Source organism: Mchenga conophoros, linkage group LG20 (assembly GCF_057382185.1).
Source record: "Mchenga conophoros isolate Kocher_MC1m ecotype Shallow Benthic linkage group LG20, M_conophoros_male_GT1.1, whole genome shotgun sequence".
Classification (NCBI taxonomy): Eukaryota; Metazoa; Chordata; class Actinopteri; order Cichliformes; family Cichlidae; genus Mchenga; species Mchenga conophoros.
This window is the reverse complement of record NC_140545.1, coordinates 20,787,862-20,809,319: the sequence shown is the minus strand read 5'-3', so window position 1 is coordinate 20,809,319 and position 21,458 is coordinate 20,787,862. Positions and strand designations below refer to the sequence as shown.

At 42.9% G+C, this 21,458-nt stretch overlaps 1 protein-coding gene across 2 annotated transcripts in view; it reads left to right on the top strand.

Moving 5' to 3' along the window:
* camta1a (calmodulin binding transcription activator 1a) overlaps positions 1–21,458 on the top strand; it is a 279,957-nt gene that overhangs the window by 224,597 nt on the left and 33,902 nt on the right. For both annotated transcript variants that reach the window (XM_085258803.1, XM_085258802.1), the window contains exon 7: positions 18,647–18,800. In XM_085258803.1, coding sequence (XP_085114929.1) covers positions 18,647–18,800 — 154 coding nt within the window. The remainder of the gene's footprint in view (positions 1–18,646; positions 18,801–21,458) is intronic.

Below are 21,458 nucleotides of genomic sequence, written 5' to 3'. Positions count from 1 at the left end.
AATGGCCCCTACTGGAGCACAATCTCTCCATATGATGAAAGGGAGAAGTTGAGCTAAACCCTAGAGGCACCGGGCACCTCCTTTCCTCCTGGCAGACTGATCTGTTCCTCAGTGCCTGCGACCTTTTCTCTAGGCCCGTCGCCTAGCCCACCAGCACCGCCAATTATCACAAATCCCCCGCTGCATTTGTCTTGCCATTTTCACTCTGCAGCCAAAGAGGCGTGCGTGACCATAGACTCATGCAGCCTCCTAACCATTCTGAATCCACACAGAGAAACAGAGGCCCACAACAGGTATGTGGTGCTTAAATAATTCAGTTATCCTGAAAGGTTAAGGCTCCGCCAGTAAGGCGAATTGACATTCATCTTGCTCAAGAGTCATGCACCCGATTTCGGGTAAAGTACCCATCGACATGTTTACATTTCGAGACTTCAAGATTGATATTGACACCAGTATTTTACGTTATTCTGCTCTGTTCACTGTCCAGTGTGAGCTAAAACAACTACAAAGTCCTGCAACCAGAGCCGAAAGCAAATATCTGAGTCTGAGTTAGTGAGTGCAACAAACCCTGCTCCTGATTTGATAATATCTTCTGTTCCTCTGTAATGAACATTCTCTTCAGCAACCATTTGCTGCCTCTACCATATTAGATAATAAGAAATCTCTGGGAATTGTGTCACCAGGCAGTCTTATTTGTGTTTACTTTCTGCCTGTGCGTGTGAGAAAGCACAGAACATCAGTGGATTCACAATAAATCTGTGCTGGGCCTATCTCATGCGTCTGCCTTTGTCACTTTGCAGGCTCAGGCGTGATGGCAGAAGTGTGCACGCATCTCCCAGCTTCCCAGAGAACACTGGTCACAGCTAATGACCAGAACTGTCTGATTTGTCCTGCCCTGATTACTCCTCTGAGCCCCAATTAGCCGTGGATGAGGGCTGACATCCCGACACGATCACTTGGACGTGTCATAGTGGGAAAGATGAGCCAGGGAAAGAAAGGAGAGAGGTAAGGGGGGAAGACAGGGAAAGTGAATGTTACAAACAAAGAGTAGCAAGAGAAGTCAGCGTAAAAGCTCTGGTAGGGCCAGAGTCATTCATTCTGCATTCAGTCAGATATTGATCTCAATTCCCCTTTAACCAGCTACCACTCATCAATGTACAAACCAACAGCTCTGATTGCAATTTCTATAATTGGCAATTTTCATTGTAAAAATCAGTCTCTGTGAGAGTGTTAGCTGTATCTATTCTGAGACAGGTTGATTTCTCTGTGGGTTAGGGATGAAGAGACTAAGGACTGTTTGTGGAAAGGATATAAGACAAAGTATTAGGTCAGTGTGGTCGAATCAATTTACTAGCTAAAGTGAACACTGAAGTCCTGAGAGCCTCAACCATGTTTTATAATGAATTAAAAACAATGCAATTTCTTTTCCTAATTGTCAGTAACAAACTCTGTCATGAGCATTGCCATACAGTATCTGTTGCTTCCAATAAATATTCCTCTTCTTCTTTTCACTCCTGCCATCTTTCCCCGTCCCCTCTTTATTTTTGTGTCTTTATTTTTGTCTGCCACTGCGTCTCCCCAGGATTGCTGAGCTATTGCCCCTCTGCATGTTTTGAGAAAAATCTCTTTTTTGGCCTCCACTCTCTCCCTCTCAGTAGGGGGCAGTGCAGAAGTAACTACAAGGGCATATAAGCCTTCAGAGTCAAACCAGACTTCTTTTAGTCTTTTTTGATCTGAGTAGATGTCATATTGAACACACACGCACACACACACCCTTCAATGGAACGGCTCTGCTCCTATCCCTGTCTGCTCTCCCATCTCAAAACACACCCACGCAAACCTGAGAAGACACAGAGAATGAGAGGAGGAGGAGGGAAGAAGAGGACGACGAAAGCAAATTGCGGAAGGGAAAGAGAGGCGCAAGAAACAAGAGGTGGGAGGGGTGGCGGTGCTTTGAGAATGGGGATTAGAGTTAGGAGATTAGAGGTAGAAGATGATATCATTTGGTAGAGATGAGCGGGAGCAAACGAGCAGTGCAAATCACCTAACGTTAACGAGCTGCCTCATAAATTACTTCAGCCAAGTGTATGCTTCAAGCTGAATCTGGAGAGGGCTGCATAGTGCAAAGGAGGCATATTGCATGTACTAGTCCCTTCCAATACATAAAGGTGTTTTTTTCCCACACAACCCATAGTCAAATCTTGGCTTCCTGGTTTAAGTCAGACTGTGTATCCATTATGTGGCATCCAAACCATCATACAACTTCCATGATATTACTTTATCGTGATCTTTGTGGTTGTTTGTCCTTCAGGCAGTCCACACATAACGTGTGTTGATTCTGTTCTTGTGAACGTTATATATCAGGGATGCCTTAAAGAATGCTAAAACGTTCACTAGATCTAGATCTGATAGTGGTGATCAAAACTTAGGTCAGTGTCACTGTGATTTCATATCGGTCCTATTTTTGGTAACACAAATATCAATGTCTAGATAGAGCTCAAGAATGCATGCACTAACTTTGACTTCTTCACAAAGACATCATAATTTTCTGCTTAAAACAGGAGAACATCGCAGCTCGGGATCATGAGACTATGACATCCCTTAGAAATCACAGGCTATGAAAAGGGTTTCCGTGTTTAGTGACTTGTCTTTTAGGAATAAGTCCACTTTCTTCACTTTCACTCTCTGGAAGACAACCAGGACAGCTGGCCTTCTGTCCCTGCACCACAAGTTCATTATTTTGCTGATACAGAGCTTCAGGTGAATGTCCTTGCATCATTTGGTGAAGCTCTTTATCAGCCTTTTTCACCCTATGAGCATATCCTCCACCATAGCAAGTTTTATACTGGAATCATATATGTCAGTGATACCCAAATAAAATAAATTAAACACTTTATGTTATCTAAGTTTCACATATGGGTTTGAGCAGATATTATGTAAACTGCATAATACTTGATCAGCATAGGAATGTACCACAATGTAATTTTAGTGTTCAAATTCCTTAAACCAAGTCATTTGACATGAAAATGTATATAAACCTGCATTTTTAGAGAAGGAAGACAGGCAGAGTAGGGATATAGATGGATGACAACGACTTTTTCTGTTGTCATGTTATTAGGGGGGGTGAGGTTGTGTAGGTTAGAAGGGGAAATATACATTTCTATTTTAGCCAGGAGCAGAATGACTTTCACTGGCTCGATTCTAAATATTACATGACTTCCTGACGGCAGTGTGCTGTCTGAGGCTCTGTTTGGCCTGGTATTAACCTGTCCGGATAAATCAGCCGTTTACAAAACTCTATGCCTCTATCCAAAGTACTGTTTCTTCCCTCTTGCTTCCCTTATTTCAGTGGCCCTCTAGCTGCTTCACCTATTTCTTATGCACCATTTCTGCCTTTAGACGGCTTGCTATGGTGCAACCCATTTTGTCTGTGTGCAGTGTGTATATGTGGAGTTACTCTGTGGTCCTCTGCCAAGGCCCCTAACGTCATATGCAACCTGGCAGGTGACAAATAGTTTTTTAATTGCTTGCACCAGGAAAATCATTAGTCTCTTCCCTTTCCTTGGTGGGACCAGGCAGGACGTGTGTGCAATAATAATAGCCTCAGTCCGGTTTCCAGTGTGCTATTTTTGGAGCGAGTATTTTAAGGGCCGTCTCTGTATATGCCTCTGAACGTGTGTACGTATAGTACGTCTGTGTGACTGTTTATGTGCTTATGTGCAGCTGTGTAAGTGCGTGAATGTACACACACCTAGTAAGGGTGGGCTAAATGGTCCTGAGGTGCTTTTCCTTGGTTGTGAGAGAGGAGAGTGTGTTTGTCAACCCTGTTCCTGCCTCATGAGAGTTTTTCTCATTGCTGTTGCTATTCCCTAGGAGCGTGCTGTTTGTCTCTGTGTATGTGCGTTTTTCTGTCTGCGAGTGTGTGTACCTCTGCGTCTGGCAGACTCTGGCCTAGGCCATTGTGCTATAGTGCATTACAGTAGCAATCCACCGACACAGTGGCCGGCCAGATGAAGCCGTCCAGTTTATGGAGCAACCTGCAAACTCCAGCTGCTTTTGGTTGGGATTGTGCTTAGTGCTGAGATATAGTATTGATTTTCTCTCCTCGGTGCCCTTGCCATCCCTGCGTAGATATGCACCAGTGCTCAGCATCCATTCACTGAGAAAGGGGGGGGAGGGGGAGAGAGCAGAGGATGATGTTTATGTGGCGATACTGACCCCATTCGTTCACACAGAAAAGGCGTGGAACGTGAAGTGGCTAGACAGCAGAGGGGAATTGAGTTTGTGAGGCTCAGATTGCAAGATGAACCCTGAATTTGATTTCTCTGTTATACAAGCATTTGTTATTATATAGCTCAACGTCTGAGGGTGTTTGTGTGTCTGGTGTCTTGTATGGGTCTATTACATGTGTGGGTTTGTTTGGATTTATGGGTCTAGAAGGATGCTGGTGTGCGTGCACATGGGTTTTAGCAAGCAGGGTACATCTGTGTGGTTGATCTTCTGCATTTTTGTCTTTGTTTTGAATCTCCCATCCTCATCCTCCATTCCTTCAACAACACGGTAAAACCAAAAATCAAAAACACGTTTAGACATTATTTGAAATTTTTCTGTGGAACCCCCCACCCCCCCACCCCCCACCTCTCCCCGGCCGCACTGCAGCGTTTTAAGTAATGGCAGTGGCTCGTCTCGCAAAATATTTCATAGATAAATGATTCAACTTAAAAATCCTATCAGGTATTTTATAAAAATAACAGTGTGTGACCTTTCTATGAATTTTAATCTGGCGCATAAAAAAAATCTTTAAGCAATGAAAACCGAATTGAGCCTTTAGACTGCTAGTGTTAATGATACCTTTAGGTGTAAAGTACGTCAAGCATAAAAGTTCCAGTAACCACAGTGCTCTTGTCTTTGTCTCACATACGCGGGTCACATACACTGTTTTTCAAACCATATGAGAAATGCTAGACAGCCAGTACAGAAAACATTCCTCCCATTCAGTCTTTTTAGCTGTCTTTTACTAAAGGACAGTTTTTGTTCTCATGTCTGATAAATTGTATAGTTAGAAGTATCTAAGTATAAGACTATAGTGCTTGTTATGAGTACTATACATACACTGTTCATACTATACATCCTCCTGTGACTGCTAGTGGATAGTTTCTCTGTAATTCTGTCTGGCTTTTAACTAATAATATAGGTACAAGTGCATTAAGATGACTATTGTTTGACTATTGTTGTGAATTGGCATAATTGGGTACTAATATTTTTATGTTCTATCAACAAAAGGTTTAAGACCCTTTACTACAGTAGTCCTGAATCAAATATATTTTTTATATTCTTCTTTTTAATTTTTTGCATGAAGAATTTATATTTTGCAGATTCCACCAATCTTTCTTCAGAGTGAAAAAAATTAAGCCCATTAGAAAATTACAAAATCTGTGTCCTGTTTCACAGTTTATCATAGTGTTATATGGTGGCCCACACAAGAAGAGTCACAAATTTTGGGGGTGACTAGCCAAACAGCTGAAAGCCGTTATTCTGTATATGTATGTGTGTGTGTCTATAATCAGCCTGTGTTATCCAAGCCAAGCAGCCCTACCCTGGCAGAGCTGAGACTGGGGAGACCCGGTCTCTTTCCAGATTCATCTCTCCAGCTTTGTTTGACTAAGTAGTGCCATGGTGTTGGTGTTGGAGAGGGCTGGAGTGGTAACAGCAGCAGCAGTGCAGCGTATGCGTGGGTTGCCTGAGCCAGTGGGGCTTGGCACGGGGAGGCAGCATATGTTCATGGCCAGCTTCCTTCCTCCTCTCCCATACTTATCTGTCTCTCTCGTCTCTTCTGTTTTCCCCCTCTCTCTCTATAGCTCACTTCTGTTAAACCCCACCTCCACTTTTGGCTTTGAGTGTCTTGGTATCACCTGTGGGAGACAGCACAGAACAGAGATCAAAGGGCACTGGGGATCCCAGTACCCCACCATGTCTGACTAATACCACAGCCCTTTCTTCTAACAGAGACACAGACTTACACACTCCTCTTTGTCATCTTTTCATCTGGCATGGGATCAGAGAATATTTGGTGGAGAAGCTAATATGTTGTGCCTGTAATGGGACTCTCTGGTTCATTTTTAATGCCTTTCCAATGGTTGGTCACTCACACCTTGGCCCATCTCTGCCCTACATAAACACTGGCTGTTAGCCAAGCATGTCAGAGGCAACCATATCTGAATTCTGCCAACTACCTGCTAGATATGGACCACCATCCTGCTGCATAGCAGACTTAACTGTGTCCCAGATACCCGCAACCAGCTGCTTCAGCCTTTACACCTTCACTTTTGCTTCCTGCTCTCCTCCTTGCCTCTTGGACCAGTAAATGAACGCTCATTTGCAAGTTAGATAAATCCTTTGAATGTATTATTGATGCAAACAAATTAGCCTGTGGGCCCTAGACAATACCTAATGGAGCCTTGGCTTATGGGTGAAGTAGTTTCCAGCGAGGGCACTGTCGGTGTTCCAGGATTGATGCCTGCTCTTCTGCCCCGTAATTATTTCTCCTACAAATTATTCAGCTGTTCTGATGCAGTTTGGGGTTTAAAGCAGTGCTTCTTATTGCTGGCTATGTATTTCCAGGCCTTAACCCAGCTCCATTCATTAGTTTATTAAAGAAAAAAGACATGAGCAATTAGATAACTGGGATAAAGCCACCTAAATGAGGGGATGTGTTATTATTCAAGTTTATGCATGCTACTCATAGAATTCACTGGGGTTTATGTTGGTGCTGCTTTTTCAAGGATATTCTCTTATCTTGTTGTACACAGACACATTCACACATTTTAACAGTCTCGTATAAGCCTATTCACATATTTACAGAGATTCAAACTGGCTCGCTTTTGCAAATATGCATAGAAACACTGTCAGAATATGTGTTCCTAATATAGGAAAAGTGGGGACACATCTGGACGCGTTCATCCTTGATACAAACTCACAGAGAAAAAGCAAGTGCGCATAATTTATGCTAGAAATAGAGGCAGAGGTTGAAAAAGAATGAGAAGAAAAACTCAGAGAGGAGATGAGAGAAAGAGAGGACTGCCATACTGTCCTCAGTGATTAGGACCCAGTATTGATCAGAGGAGGTAAGGGGAAGGCAGGCTGAGAAAGGGTGGGAAAAAACAGGCCCCGGGGCTCAGACCCCAACTCTCTGGTGGCCTCTGCTCTGTTCCGCTTCTGCAAGCTGGCCAGGGCCAGTGGGAAATTCATCAAAGGGTCTTATCCCCCTATCTGTCCCACATGCACACACAAATACACATATCCATGCATAACACTGGCCTTTGAAAAACATTCTATTTGATGACATCGTTTCCCTTTTTTTTTTCCACTGTTAGAGATGGTAAATTAAACCTGATATGTTATTGCCACTGTGGTGAAAAGAGACAGGGTGTCCTATTCTCCCAGTTGTCTGCACAGTGCTAGTCACATCACAAGGATCACATCAGCACTCTAAAACTTTGTGCCACGTGTGCCATAGATCAAACACAGACACATGTGCATTCACGGATACAGCATCAGTCAGCTGCTCATGATGGGGGATCCATATTCTCCCCAAGTATTCAGTATGTGTACAGGAAGTATTCGATACTCCGTGCTCTCCCAGGGCTAGACCTGTGTTAATGCATTTTCTCCTTTAAGTCTCTCTTTTTTCCTCCCCCTCTGCTCCCTCTGCCGGCTTTTCAGCTGACTCTGGGCTTTGGCAATCTTATTTGCCTTTCGATCCAGATCAATCTTTGTCTTATCTACAGCTCTTGAATCATAAACATTTGATAGGCTCAACCTTGACACTGACAAACATGGAGTGGTGAGGGTTTGGGGTAAGGTGCCTTTAGAAGACTTTATGCGATCCCTAAAGACTATTGAACTTTGCCGCTAAGTACAACCCCCCCAAACACAGATATACGCTCATGTTTTGTGCGCATCTCATCACATAGACACATATACAAAGTTTGTTCCAGATATATTTATGTATACGTGTGTGATGTATTATTCATAAGAAGAAGCATTCATCGCAGTGACACACCTTGAACAATTTGAAGACGTGGTGTGCTTAACAGCTTATTGTAGTTTCTGCAATTTGGCTCACCTCCGGCTGATTAACACTGCCCTCGAGTCCTCACTGTGCTTTATCTTATGATGAATTAGCTGCTATAAGAAACATGGCCTCCAAGGGAATTAATGAATATTTACCTGACATTTTTTAATTTTTTACAGTGCTTTTTGCTACTTTATAAACCCTACATTTGTTATGTTATGTTATGTTATTTTATGCATTTCTAAGAGTCAGAAGATCAAAATCACACAAAACACAGTGTGTTACTTGAAACACAGACTAATAGAATTAGCCCTGCGATATTATACAAATGATTATGTGCAGTGTTGTTTCTGTCACTCATCAGGTGCATTTGTTTTTCATGAGACAAATTGGGTTGAAGTATTTTGAAGCTGTCCAAATATAGGTTACTGACAAATGGCATGTCCATTCTCTTTCATGTTATAAATCTGGATTTTTGGGGGGATCCAAGCTAGTGATTGCTTGAAGGGACCCAGCTGGCTCAGTAGATGAACTAGAAGTTGGACACGAAGGTGTGAGATGGTGGTGCACCTTGAAGATGGGGACCCCATCCAGTTTTCACATCTGATTATCTTTGGTGAATCCAGGGTCACATCTGGTCCTGCGCTGAAAGAGATGTGACGTGTTATGTGCTTCCAGGAGCTGGTTTTCTACTCTTTGTGGGTGTGCTACTGATTTGATCCTACAATATTCGTTTTGTTGTCAAAGCAAAACAAAAGATTTTGGTGAAGTAATTCTTTCATTTGCAGGGTTGATACTATAATTGAGCATATTTGAACCCAAAACATTGTCTATTCCTAAAACTAATTGAATATTTTTTGGCATCTAAACCAAACCAGTAAGGATAAGTGAACTCCCAAAACCCAAACATGGTCTCTCTGGCAAACAACATTTCAACTTACTCCACCACCAGCCCTCCAGCCTCCTAATGTGGACTTTGTAACCGTTCAAAAGAGAAGCACTATCTGTTGCCGTCCAATACCTTGGACCACCACCAAAGGACACCTTGTGCATATCTCTGTGACACCAGCGGGATTTGACAGAATAGCACTGTTTGACGCTCTGGGGCATTCTGGTCCCACTCTCTCTTCTTGTGTTTTAATGGGACTTTCTTTCCCTCATTTTCTTTTTCTCTCTACCTCTCTTTTTGTTCCCACCTACATTTTTTGCAAAACAGCAGATCAAACTTTTACTTTTAAGTGTGTATGTGAGTGCTGCCAACAGCAGAGCAGTCAGCAAAGTGCCACCTCAGCACCTGTTCTTTAATGATTAATACCATATTGATGGTCTCAATTAATTTCCTATTACACCACCAGAAGGTTGCGGTCGCTCTGTCTCTGTCACGGCCCTGCACTTGTTTTTTGAAGCCTCTTTGTGGCAGCTGCTGGATGGAGATAGTATGCCTTTCTCTAGCTCACACGCACAATTTTACAGACAGACATACGACACATGCACGTACACAATCACACGCAGAGTAGTATCTTGTGGAAACACACACACACACTATTACACGCTGCTTTGCGCCTCACATTTCATATGCTAGCACATAGATAAACAAATAAAATGTAACTCTGGTTTTTTGTTGTTGTTGTTGTTGTTGTTTAATCATTTTAAAAAGGGACTTGTGTTTTGGTTACAATGTTGTTCAGCAGTGGTTGGAAAACGAGATTCATCTGTTTCTCTGTGCAGTGCTCTGTAGCAATTTTATAAACCACTACTCTCACCTGATTGTGTGACTTTGGTACAGCACAACCCCCTGTGTTTTACATTTAAACATGGCGCACTGCATTTTAGGCCATTTCCTGAAGGCATTGCTTTGGTTTGTGCATAATCCCCTTCCCTGCAGTGTTACATATTTGTAACAGTCTGTAAGCTACTGATTTATTCCCATGATGCAATCTTTTTGAACTGTGATTCGACATCACACTACCATGACCTTAACTGTCTGCAGACTTGTTCCTTGGATCAACTCGCAGTCAACACTGCCCCTGTTGAGATACTGGGGAAATGCTGTTTGTCGATTAGAGTGGCAGGTCCCTGATGCAGCTTTTTTTCCCCCCTTTTTTGTTCTTTTCATTACCTTTTCTTATTCAATGCACAATGTCTCATCTCTGTACTTCAGTCCAAAAACACCTCTATATCTGTCTAATGTGCACTGTTAATCTGAACCTTATTTTTTCATTCTGTCTCACACACACACACAAGTACCCATTCACACACTGTCTTTATTTTTCATTTTTCATGTGGACCCAGTACACACCATTGGTTGCTAGGAAACCATTTGAGCATTTTTTTCCCCCCATTGGTAGACATTTGATTACCCATTTGTATGTTTTGTGTGTGTGTGTGTTTGCTCATGTGCATGTGCAGAGGTTTCTGCGTATATCTCCAGAGAGAGGTCTTGCCAAGCTGAGTTCAGGGACTGCTCCACTATCCAGCCCAGTAATAACAATGAACCCCTCACCCTGTTTGACAGAGGACACAGGCTCAGCAGTCCTGTGGCTACTGTTGTCAATGTGTGAAAGGCTCCTGATGCTTTGTGGTGTAAGTACATATCTACATATGTGTGCATTCATGTTCACAACACTTTGTGCCTGACTGGGTCAGTTCTGTGATACAACCCCAGCAGTTGTTTCTGATGCTGACCAGTGGCGTTATCTATTGTTCTTCAGCGAGCTATTGCGAAGGAAGATAGTGGCCAGGTTGGACCGTCTTGCAGCTGGGCACACATCAGTCCTCCCTGTGACTCCCTGTTTAGAAATGCACCAGCACATCTCACTCCCCTGGCTGCTCCTGTGAAGTCCTGATTCGCTCACAGACATGGGCAGAGGCACATAAATAGTACGCCTTGTCGACTGGCACAGAGAGAAAGACAACACACGCGCACAAACAAATCAGACTCAGCACTGATATGAAAGAGAGCAAGAGCCAAAGAGAGGGAGTAAAGAGAGATGGCATTAGCAATGTTTCTTCCTCCAAATGAATTGCAGTATGCCCTAAGAGGAAGAGATGAAAATAAGAGAGCGAGGTGATGAAAAAGACTCAGAGAAAGCCAGGGGTTGTGAGGTTATTGTGAGGTGGAAACAAAAGAAAAGAACCATAAAGAGAGAGAACACATGGTTAAAGCCCCACTATGTCTGAGAGGGCTCACTAACTTTCTCTCCCTGCTTTTACTCCCATGTTACTTGGTGTCACCTGCTTGGCCACTGAATTTTAGGATAACTGCCATGGGCTCTGCTAAGGCCATTATGGCAGTCAGTTGGGCTCCGGTTGGCCCTTTCCCAGCTTGCCCCTGTGTAGCATTGACTCTCACTTGGGACCACCGCAGCTAATGGAGAGGGTAGTGTGTTCTGTAAGGGCCTTAGGAAGAATAAGTGGGCTGTAAACTGTGAGTTGTGTTGTGGCAGCTAAAGGAGCTTCGATGCCTCACTGCCTGGCTTACTGCCTGACTTACTGCCTGCTTGGCATCCAGAATGCTGCTCCATATTCAGGCTCTGAATACTGGCCTTTTGCACTTTTATTGTAATGCATGCAGATACTTGGCAAGGCAACAAACACACTCCACCTTTTACTGTGGTGCATTGCACAAATAAAATATTTCAAAGCGGGGAGGAGCCACACACAAAAATAGTGGAGCACTCTCTTGGATTCTCGCAGACGTGTAGAATTGCAAAATGCACTCACATATCTCCACAATTACACACACAAGTGCACATACGCGCACACGCATACACACAAACTTGCATTCCCCCACCCAGAGTGAAGCCATTCTGCCCCTCTAAGCTGAGTTATTTAAAGCCCCGCTCTCAACTCCATCGGAGTGATTATGTGCTACTGAATTAAACATCACAGGCTTCAGCCCCTGGCTTCCTCTGAAACACACTCAAACATGCTGGCCTCTTCCTGGTCCTCAAAAGTTCCAAGTTCTGCCTTTCATATCTCCCAGCCAGTACACTAGGTAGTGGAAGTAAAGAGGTGGAGTATGAATCTTCCCTAAATCAGGATCTCCTGCTGTGCCCCCTGCTCTGCCATTCCTCTCGCATACCTTGGACACAGGCATTTGATGCAGTTCACATTAAGAAAGCCCCCTGTAAACTGACTCTTACCCTGGATTGATACTCACCCCAGGCATCATTTTAGCTTGGCACTCAGGCAGTGCTGTAATTGATGGAGAGCTAGATGCAGTAGAAGGTGAACTGTAGCAGTTAAGTTGTGCTTTGACTCTAGACACTCTAATTGGGGTGTCTAGTATTCTAAACTGGGAACATTTAAACAAAGAGGTTGTCATAGATAACCCAGAGAGAAGCAGGTTCAGATAGGGGTTTGCTCTGCTAGCTCGACAGGAGCTTCGGGCTGTTTGCTACCTATTTGGGAGGGTTTGACATAGGGTTTTGTTTACCTCAGTGTGTGTTTGTGAGTGTGAGTTTGCGTGTGTGCTGATGAACTGCGTGCGCATGTCTGTGCTTCTGTGTGCCGGCATGAGGCAAGGCACCAGCCAGCCACCCCCGCATTCCAAAACACACCCTTTGGCAGGGAACGATAAAGGTTCCAAACAAAAGGAAGAAGTCTTGTGACTTGTGAAGGTGAACTTATATCACCACAGAGGCAGTTGACCTTGAAATGAGCGGTGGTGTTTGGGGATGGGCGGGGGAGGGCAGTGTTTAAGAGTGCAACCTCAGTGCCAGAGGCCAGGAGGCTGCCTAATGACTGGCACCCGATGCTATCCATCACCATGCCACTGCCAGGGCAGCTGCCCCCGCATAGCCAAGTGAAGAGAGCCTTAATCACCCCTCGTACTTATTCTGCAGACTGTGAGCACATGACATGCAAGACATACATCCGGTGCACAGGTGTTCCATATTCACATGAAACCGCACAGGCAAATGCAACGATGCAAACAACAAATTCTAATATGCACTGCACATACAGACAGCATGAATATGCAGTCAGTGCACTCAATTCAGACTCACAGCTCATTGCACTCATTCTGCACGCATACTGATGTACATACACCAACTAACATACAGAAATCTGCCTCTAGACGCTCATTCAAATGCTATTTATAATCTAATGTAGGCAGACTCCGATACAAAGGCAGAGACATCCTCACCCATCCCTGCTGTATTTATGCCTTGATGCTGAATGTTTGTGACAAAACAATTGACTGCTTCTGCTTTCTTGATATTTTGTATTGAAATGGATATCCTATAGCCTGCTGGTTCAATTCTTCCACACTGAACTGCCTCAGTTTTTTTTAGTGTTTTGCTTATTTCCCTGAAAGTGGAAAGAGGGGCTTTTCCCATACCTAATTTCCTGTCTGCTCTGCACTTTCCTTCAGTATGACAGACTTTGAATCCCCCCACTTTTTCAGTGTCGGTTATTTTATCAGAGTGGAACAAGGTTTCCCTCCTTCACTCCCTGGCTCATCCTTGTTCCATGAAGCATCCCCTCTCAATTAAGATTCTTTCATGTTAATGGTGTTCTTATCGCTCCTGTGCACGAGTTGTGAAAGCGAGGCCTACTATGGTGGAGTACAATCATGGAGCAGAGCTGCCTGAATGACAATATAAGAGCTGTTACCCTCATTCTTCTTTCTCTCTTCCTCTGTCTTTCCATGTATCTCTGTCTCAAATTCTCTCTTTCCCTTGCCTTTTTTGTCTCTTAATGAGCTATGGTGGACTGTTGGAGGAGCAGCTACATGGAAGAACTCCAAGAGAGCGGCACACTTGTGGCAAGGTCACAGAGACTTAACGAGACAGCCGACACATCACTTGACCACTCACACCAGATTTTACCAACAGATGTAATTTGTGCTCGAGTCTCAGTTCGTTATATCTCTGTGCAGTTATACACGCACATTCACTATTATACATTCAGCACAAAGTAGAAGGTCATTGTATCTGTCTCCACCAACATCTAACTCCGTCTTCAGCTCCATCAGCGAATCTCTCTCCCTTTCTCTCCCTCCTTGTCTTTTGGAGTAGAGCAGGGTGTATGACTTCAGGAGGAGGTAGGCATTCACTGAGAGATCGTAGGAGCACTGGCTGCCTCTAAGTGCGTGGGTGCCAGAGAAACCTGTTGCCTGGCTACAACAGCACCTTTATCCTTTGGTTGCGATGGCGATGTCTTGCATATGCATGTGTGTGCGCGTGAGTTTTGGCACTACACCTTTTTCATGCTTGTCTCGTGCGTTGTATATTAGACTGTAATTGTCTGTGTGTGCGTGACTGTATTATTTTATATGTGCATTCATTCTGTTGTATGTTGGTGTTTTTCACTGTGTTTTTGAGAGAGATCAGTGAAAGGAGGGGCAGGAAGGAGCTCCACCACACAGCAGGCCTTCCGCCCCCATGGCTGACTCCCCAAGACTCCTCTAGTAATTAGCTCAACATCTATCCATCTGTTCTAGGGAGGCGCAGTAAACATTAACACAACACAGCATCATCAAAATACTAGCTACACATGTTATATTTTATGCATACATGATAAATTCATGGATTAATACACATGAGTGATTGGCACAGATGCTGACAAGCAATGTCCGGCTCATGTAAGAATATAATAATATACAAATAAACAGTTGCGTATTGGTCAACGGGCATACAAGGACAAATCCCAGTGAGCCACTGCATGGGTGGAACTGTCAAAAAACCCATTAAGTTTTTACTGCCCGTCTGTCTCTTTACTGGCCAGTTCTCCGTGCTTCCATTCAGAGTGTGCATGAAAGTGTGCTGCGTGCACATGTAATCAATCCTCCGACCTAACCTGACCCGAGCAGCCCCTTTTTAGTCTGTTTTACTTTTTCTGTCTTCCCTTATATAATCCCAGACTAATTTAATGATCTTCAGGACAGAACTCTGTGAGGTCAATACATCTGATGTAGGAATCTGTTTTCTAGTTGCCTGTCTCTAGTTGTTTACAATGAATCCAGTTCATCTATGGCGGTGTTGTCTAAAATGCCTAAAATGTTTGCACATGCAAATGCACACCACAGGTTCCTGTAACTCTGTTCTAGTCTTCCCCACCGCTGCAGAGCAGAGGCTGGAGCTCTGCCTTGAGACTTGCATGAGAAATAAGAGGAAAAAAACAACCAAAGACTACATTACACAATTAATCAATAAGTTAATGAGATCTCATTTTCTCTGAAAAAGACTATCCAGGCAAAAAGTCACCCTCAGCCTTTTCCCCCTACACTTGGAAAACCAACTCACTGATATTACACTGTGGAAAAAGAAAGCAGCCAGCAGGAAATTAAATTAAATTACCATCCTGATAGATTTATGTGACGCTTTACACTTTCATTGTGTTGTTTTCCTCTTTGAGTGGAGGTAAGCCTGAGTTGAGAGAGAACTGTTAAATATGTTCTAAAGTAAGAGGAGAGAAAGAAGTAAAACAAGACTGAAAAAAGAGTGAAAGTTCCAGACGTTATATGCCTCTGGCTCTCTTCTTGGTTTACAATAGGTAGCAAAATCCTAATAGTAAAACGCGAACATAAAGATTACTTATATTTGGATGAGCTATAAGACTACCTCATGGTCTCTTCCTTTGTGTTGATCGTGTTATACGTGTGTGTGCATATTTGTGTAGCTATGTGTGAAAAGGTAGGAAACAGCTGGGAGTGTGGGCGTTGGAGGAAGGAGATTGTGCGTATCCACGTGTATGATTGTGTTCAACTAAGCCTTATGTGTCTTGTGAGTACATGTGTGTCTGTTACACTATGCTAATTAGTTTGTCCTTGCTCAGTCTGTTTTCGTGTGCGCTTGTGTGTTTGCGCACACTTCTACATGTGCTCTATTTCTGTGCACATTCACTCCCGACTGTGCCCATAGAGCCACATACATTTATGTACGTTCATAATTGAATGAAGCTGTCTACATTCTGCGCTTTCATTCCAAGTAAAGATTGAGGGCATCTCTTGGCTAGTGACACAGCTGGTGATGCCATCTGGGGGCATTGCACACCGCCTGTGCCATCTCCATCCAAACAGGGCAGCAGTCATCACCTAGTGTCCATGCCAATGACAGGGGACAAGGAAAGCAGTACGATAACACAAAGCAATGTCTAGATCCAGCTTCTGCTGCTAGTGGTGAGGGAAGGTCATCTGTCTTCCATAGATTGCATTATGTACTGCTGAACCGTGAGTGCCCAAACACATCAGAGATGGTAGTTGTTCGCATGTTGGGACGTTTTCACAGAAGTAACTGGTTCTGTGTATCTGTGTGTCCCTCCAACCACACCCCTGCCTGATGTAAAAGGAAAATCAGAGTGGGAGGCGGTGGAAGAGATTGTGGTTGGGGATGGAGGGGGGCATAGTCACAGATTAATGGTTCACAGTGAGAGGGAGCACAGACCTACAGTAGCAGCACCTTGATTTATTTGCCACTTAGTACTGATGAAGCCTCAAACTGCAGTCACGCACGTGTTGTCACAGCATTTTTCTCGATCAAGGTCTCAGTCGGTTTGTCCATTCTTGCATCTTATTTAGCTGCAATTGCATGCACACATGTAAGTGTGATTTTGTGTGATTTACTTCTGTAAAAGACAAATAAATCTCCTTCTGTTTCTTTCAACCAACAGGAACACTCCAAGGCCAAACATTCAGAAAAGATTAACAAGCATACCCAGAGACCATGTAATGAGAGCATCTCTTCCTGTGGTTGTACCCATATGTGTGTTTGCACATTTAGCTGTGTATGGGTCAGGTGTATGTGTCAGTATGGGGATATTTTACCTTGTTTGTCTTTGTTGGTTTTAGTGGCAATCAGATGTTGACAGTGAAACAGAAATGATAAAGACTGAAATAAGAACATTCCTTGTGAGAGCTGGGTAATCAAAGCTTTTTATGAATACAGAAGTGAATGGATGTTATTCACACCTGCACAACATTCCTTTAAACGCTACCTATTATTCATAAGCTGTCAATTTAGAGAATTTGCAGAGGTAACCCAGTAACAATTTGCAGGCGGAAAATTATTGAGTTTTGACTTGGTAAATACAGGCAGAGTTAATTGAGGGCATCATCTCACCATGTGGGAGGACTTGACAAAATGCCATACGTGTGTTACACAAGCACACATTGTAATTAACACACATATGCACGTACAAATACACACATTAATGAGCACACGCACTAGTATACGCATCCAATCACACATTTGGAGATGCAGAGATACAGTCTCATAATGAGTGAGATTATTGTAGATTTCTGATCCCAGATTTGTTCTGCTGCCTGGCTATGTTTTGGATTGTGCATTTCCTCTTCTGTTCTTGGGCTTTGTTGTCTGTGTGAGGGATACCATGCAGGGTTTCTAATTCAGCAACATTTACTTCTCACCAACCAGCTGGCTTGTTCCACATAAAAGCCCTCTCATCTGAGACACAGTAGCTACGAGTACTGCATGTGTCACTATCACTCCATTATATCCTTAAGAAACCATGGAACAGATTATCCACTATGCACTGCAAAAAAATCCTAATCTAACCAAGCCTTGTGATTGTATGTCTAATTGATCTATTTTGAGAATAATATATTATGTAAGAACAGAAAAATGTGTAAGAATGTTCAGAAGATTATGTAAATATGGGTCTTTTTTTATCTTAACAAATTGTACACTATAAAGGTAATTATAGAAGCTGGTTGCGTTGCATGCACATCACACAGCATGTGGATGTTTGAAGCCCTCTTGTGTCCGTCAAGACTGTTATTAGCTGTGCTAACTTGTTTCAAGACTGCCCAGTAATCACACTGGATTTGTTAAGTGAAATTATTACAAATATGTGTGTTTTATCAACATTTGTTTTTTCAAAGCAGTAACAACTCATTTTAATAATCATTATTAACACTCTACCCTATCGAACCTTATCAACTATCATTATTCATTTCTGTTTTTAAGTGCAATTGCATAATCGGGTCTATTTGTTGGCAAAACACAAACTGATTTTGAAATTGTTAACATGCTGTCTGTGTGAGATTAGTCTGATGAAGACAGGGACCAGCCTATTTGCTTTGAAAGTCCAAAGACAGGTGCTGTCTCACCACTGGTGATTATCGAGGACTTGTTTAGCACTTGTTACAGTTTACTGCATGATGTGTACTATCAATCCCCAAAGTCTCAATTTTTTCCTGCACTATGCTGAATATCTGTCATTTATGAGACAGGCCCAATTCCCTCTCATGTACAGAAAACTGCTGAAGTTGTGAATGTGAGATTGTGTATTATTATCTTGTTTGGTAGCTTTGGTTTTGAGAATTTTTCACTAAAATTAAGAATTAAATAAAGAGTGTAAGAAAAATTGACAAGCTGGTTTTGAGTTTATTTGACTCAATACAATGCTTGAGCTGAATTTTTTTTTTTTTTACCACTTATTTCAAAAGAATACTCACTTTTTTAGAAGGACTGAATATCTCACTTCAACAAATCTTCTAACTGTCCTTGCAGATAAATTGACTTGTTTCTAGTCTTCATCTTTGCAAATCAAGCTTTTATTTCTTGCATTTGTGTAACCATCCTGCTCCCTCTGATTTCCCCACAGAACCCTGATATTGTGCTCGTCCACTATTTGAATGTTCCAGCGATCGAGGATTGTGGGAAACCATGTGGACCTATTCTGTGTTCCATCAATACAGACAAGAAAGAGTGGGCCAAGTGGACCAAGGAGGAACTGATCGGCCAGCTCAAACCCATGTGTGAGTTGAGGAATTTTGAAGCAGGGCAGCTTGTTTGACGGAAACACGCACACTTTTAAAATTTAAAATGACTTCTTTACAAACAAGGAAATAGCTTTTTAATCATGTCATGCAGAAGAGCAGCCTCATTGGGCAGCTTTTTGTGTCCATTAATCTCAAAATGAACAACAGTAGTCCATGTGTGAGAACTTGAGTAATACTGTTTTGGGCTATGCATGCATTAGCTTTTATTCATAGCCTTTAATATGAGCAGAGGCTGTAACAGCAAATTAGGCCTTAATAGTCTCTATGCACACCTGCATGTGCATGCATGGAAAGACTACTGGCACCTGTTTTTGCCTGATTATTTATGTTCCAGTCCTATTATCTTATAGCTGGTACACTAAGTGCCCTCAGCACCTCAGTCAGAGAACATCTTTGGCTAGTATTCCTGCAATTTTAAATGAGTGCTTGTGCTCTTCCTGGAGCTGTCTCTTACTTGGAGGTCAAAGTTCAGCTCTTCCCCTAGACCTCTGGCACCACTCCGGCCAGACTGAGAGAGTACATCTCCCCTCTGGTCCATGAAGGAAGTCAAAGCAGAGGAGGGCAGCAAGCTGGTTATTGATTCATTTTAGTGCGTGGGAGCAAGAATGTCTGACTCACCAGAAATCCCCCTTCACCCCTTATCTGGCTCTTTCTGTCTCTCTCCCCCCTCAGTGGATTGATCTCTGTTGTTAATCAGCTTTACTAATGCTCTGTGAGTTGCATTATGTGTTTTTATGAGTCTCTCGACCTGCTCAAAGATCGAGGCAATGTTTTGGAAAAAAAAAAAGTCAGGGTTTGTCTGCTGATGATAATAGCCAAAAGGGGACCTTGTGGGGGCATTGAAAATCTTTCAGAGAGCTGTTAAGATACCTTTAACAACCACACTCTAATTCGGGCGTATCTGGCAGGGGCCAGCAGAGCTGTGACTGATATTCCAATGGCCAATTATTGGTGATGTGGCTAGGTAAAGAGGAAGGTGTCAGCAGCTTTACAAGCACACACACACACACACACACACGTGCTGGCTGCATACTGAATAGGCAGTCCAGGCCATCATCACTGGGGTCTAGGCTGTATTGTTACCCTCATCACAGCATTAGTTTTAGGTCATTTTAACATAAAGCCTTACCTCAGGACAGTCGCTGAGCAACAACAGCCTACTGTATTCATTACATCTGTGGCTTAATGTAAAAATCAAGCACCATTTGCAGTAATGCGTAAAGTCATTAACTTTGGGAGTTGTTGGGACAAAGAGAGTGAGTGTGAGATGCCTTCTAGCTGCCAGGCTACACGAGGGGCTACATAAAGAGCAAAAAAAAAAATCCCTCTCCTTCTTTCTGTCTCTGCTTTCTGTCTTTCTTCTCCTCTCCATCCTTCTCTCTTTCTCCTGGAGCACAAGACATGTCAACATGAACTCAATGATAGAGCAACATTGCCATCTAGTGGCCATGTGAGATAGCAACCTTAATCTCAACACAGGGAGCAGAAGCTAAAACTTGTGATGAAGTTGGCCTCTGTGAATCATGCTTTATTTATATCATAAATTAGCTCCCCAAATATAGTCATTTTTCTATTTTGTTGTGTTTGTTTCAAGATGTTGGGTTCAAATGTGTGTGTAGTTTTAAGACTCCCCCTTCGTATATAACAGAACGTAGCAGAACTTATATGTGCCATTTAGGTTGTATAGTGAAACTATCGGGACAAAATGCATGGGTAACCAGCTGAACAATTTTATTTTCTCACTTTATCAGGAATGTACAAAATCTAAATTTAAACTTTAGAGTTTGAGCATCAAATGCAAAGCGCAAAATTTCCACAGTACACATTTCAGTGTTTTCATGTCTGGCTTATGTTTGGAAATTGTTCTTATTTTCTTTCTTAGAAACTGATGATGGTTCCAATTTCACAAGCTGAATTTTGTCAGCACAATCTTAGTTTTAAATCAAATCGTTATTTTTTCCAGATCAATGCCAATTTTTCCAAAATAATTGCCCCCCTTTGTCTTGCTCTTCCCTTTTTGTTGTGCTTTTCACAAAATTTCACTGCACAAACCATTTGACATGTCTAATGATACAAAAAAACAACAACAAAGGAAAAATGTGGATTTCATGGATCAGTTGAGCTTATTCTGTCTCTCCACAACAAAACACACACACACATTCTTGCTCTCAGTCACAAAACCTTTCACATGCACGAATGCTCACACACAGTAGTTCAAATATAAGCCCTGTGAAACATGGCCTTGTCTGACCTCGTCATCCTTAACACCCCGCGGTGTTTGATGAGAAAGAGAAGTAGCAAGAAGATAGGGGGGGGGCTGAGGGTGGGGGTAGGAGAAGGGCATCGCTACACAGTCACGCTACAGTTCCATAGACAAGGCAGCCAGCTTGATTCACTCTTTTGGTCTAATGCAATAAACACGCAGCACTCTGCAGCTATGCCCCAAGCCTGCTGACAGATAGCGCATGAGCAGTTTTAACAAACACTCAGACAGACAGAAGGCTTGTCTCCAGGCTAGACAGACAGGGCCAGAGTAGAACAGACCAAGGCAAGACAGACAGCACTGGCCATCATATAAACTGTTGTACTCTGCTGTCCCATATAATGTCCAGTGGTGCAGAGACAACCGAGTGG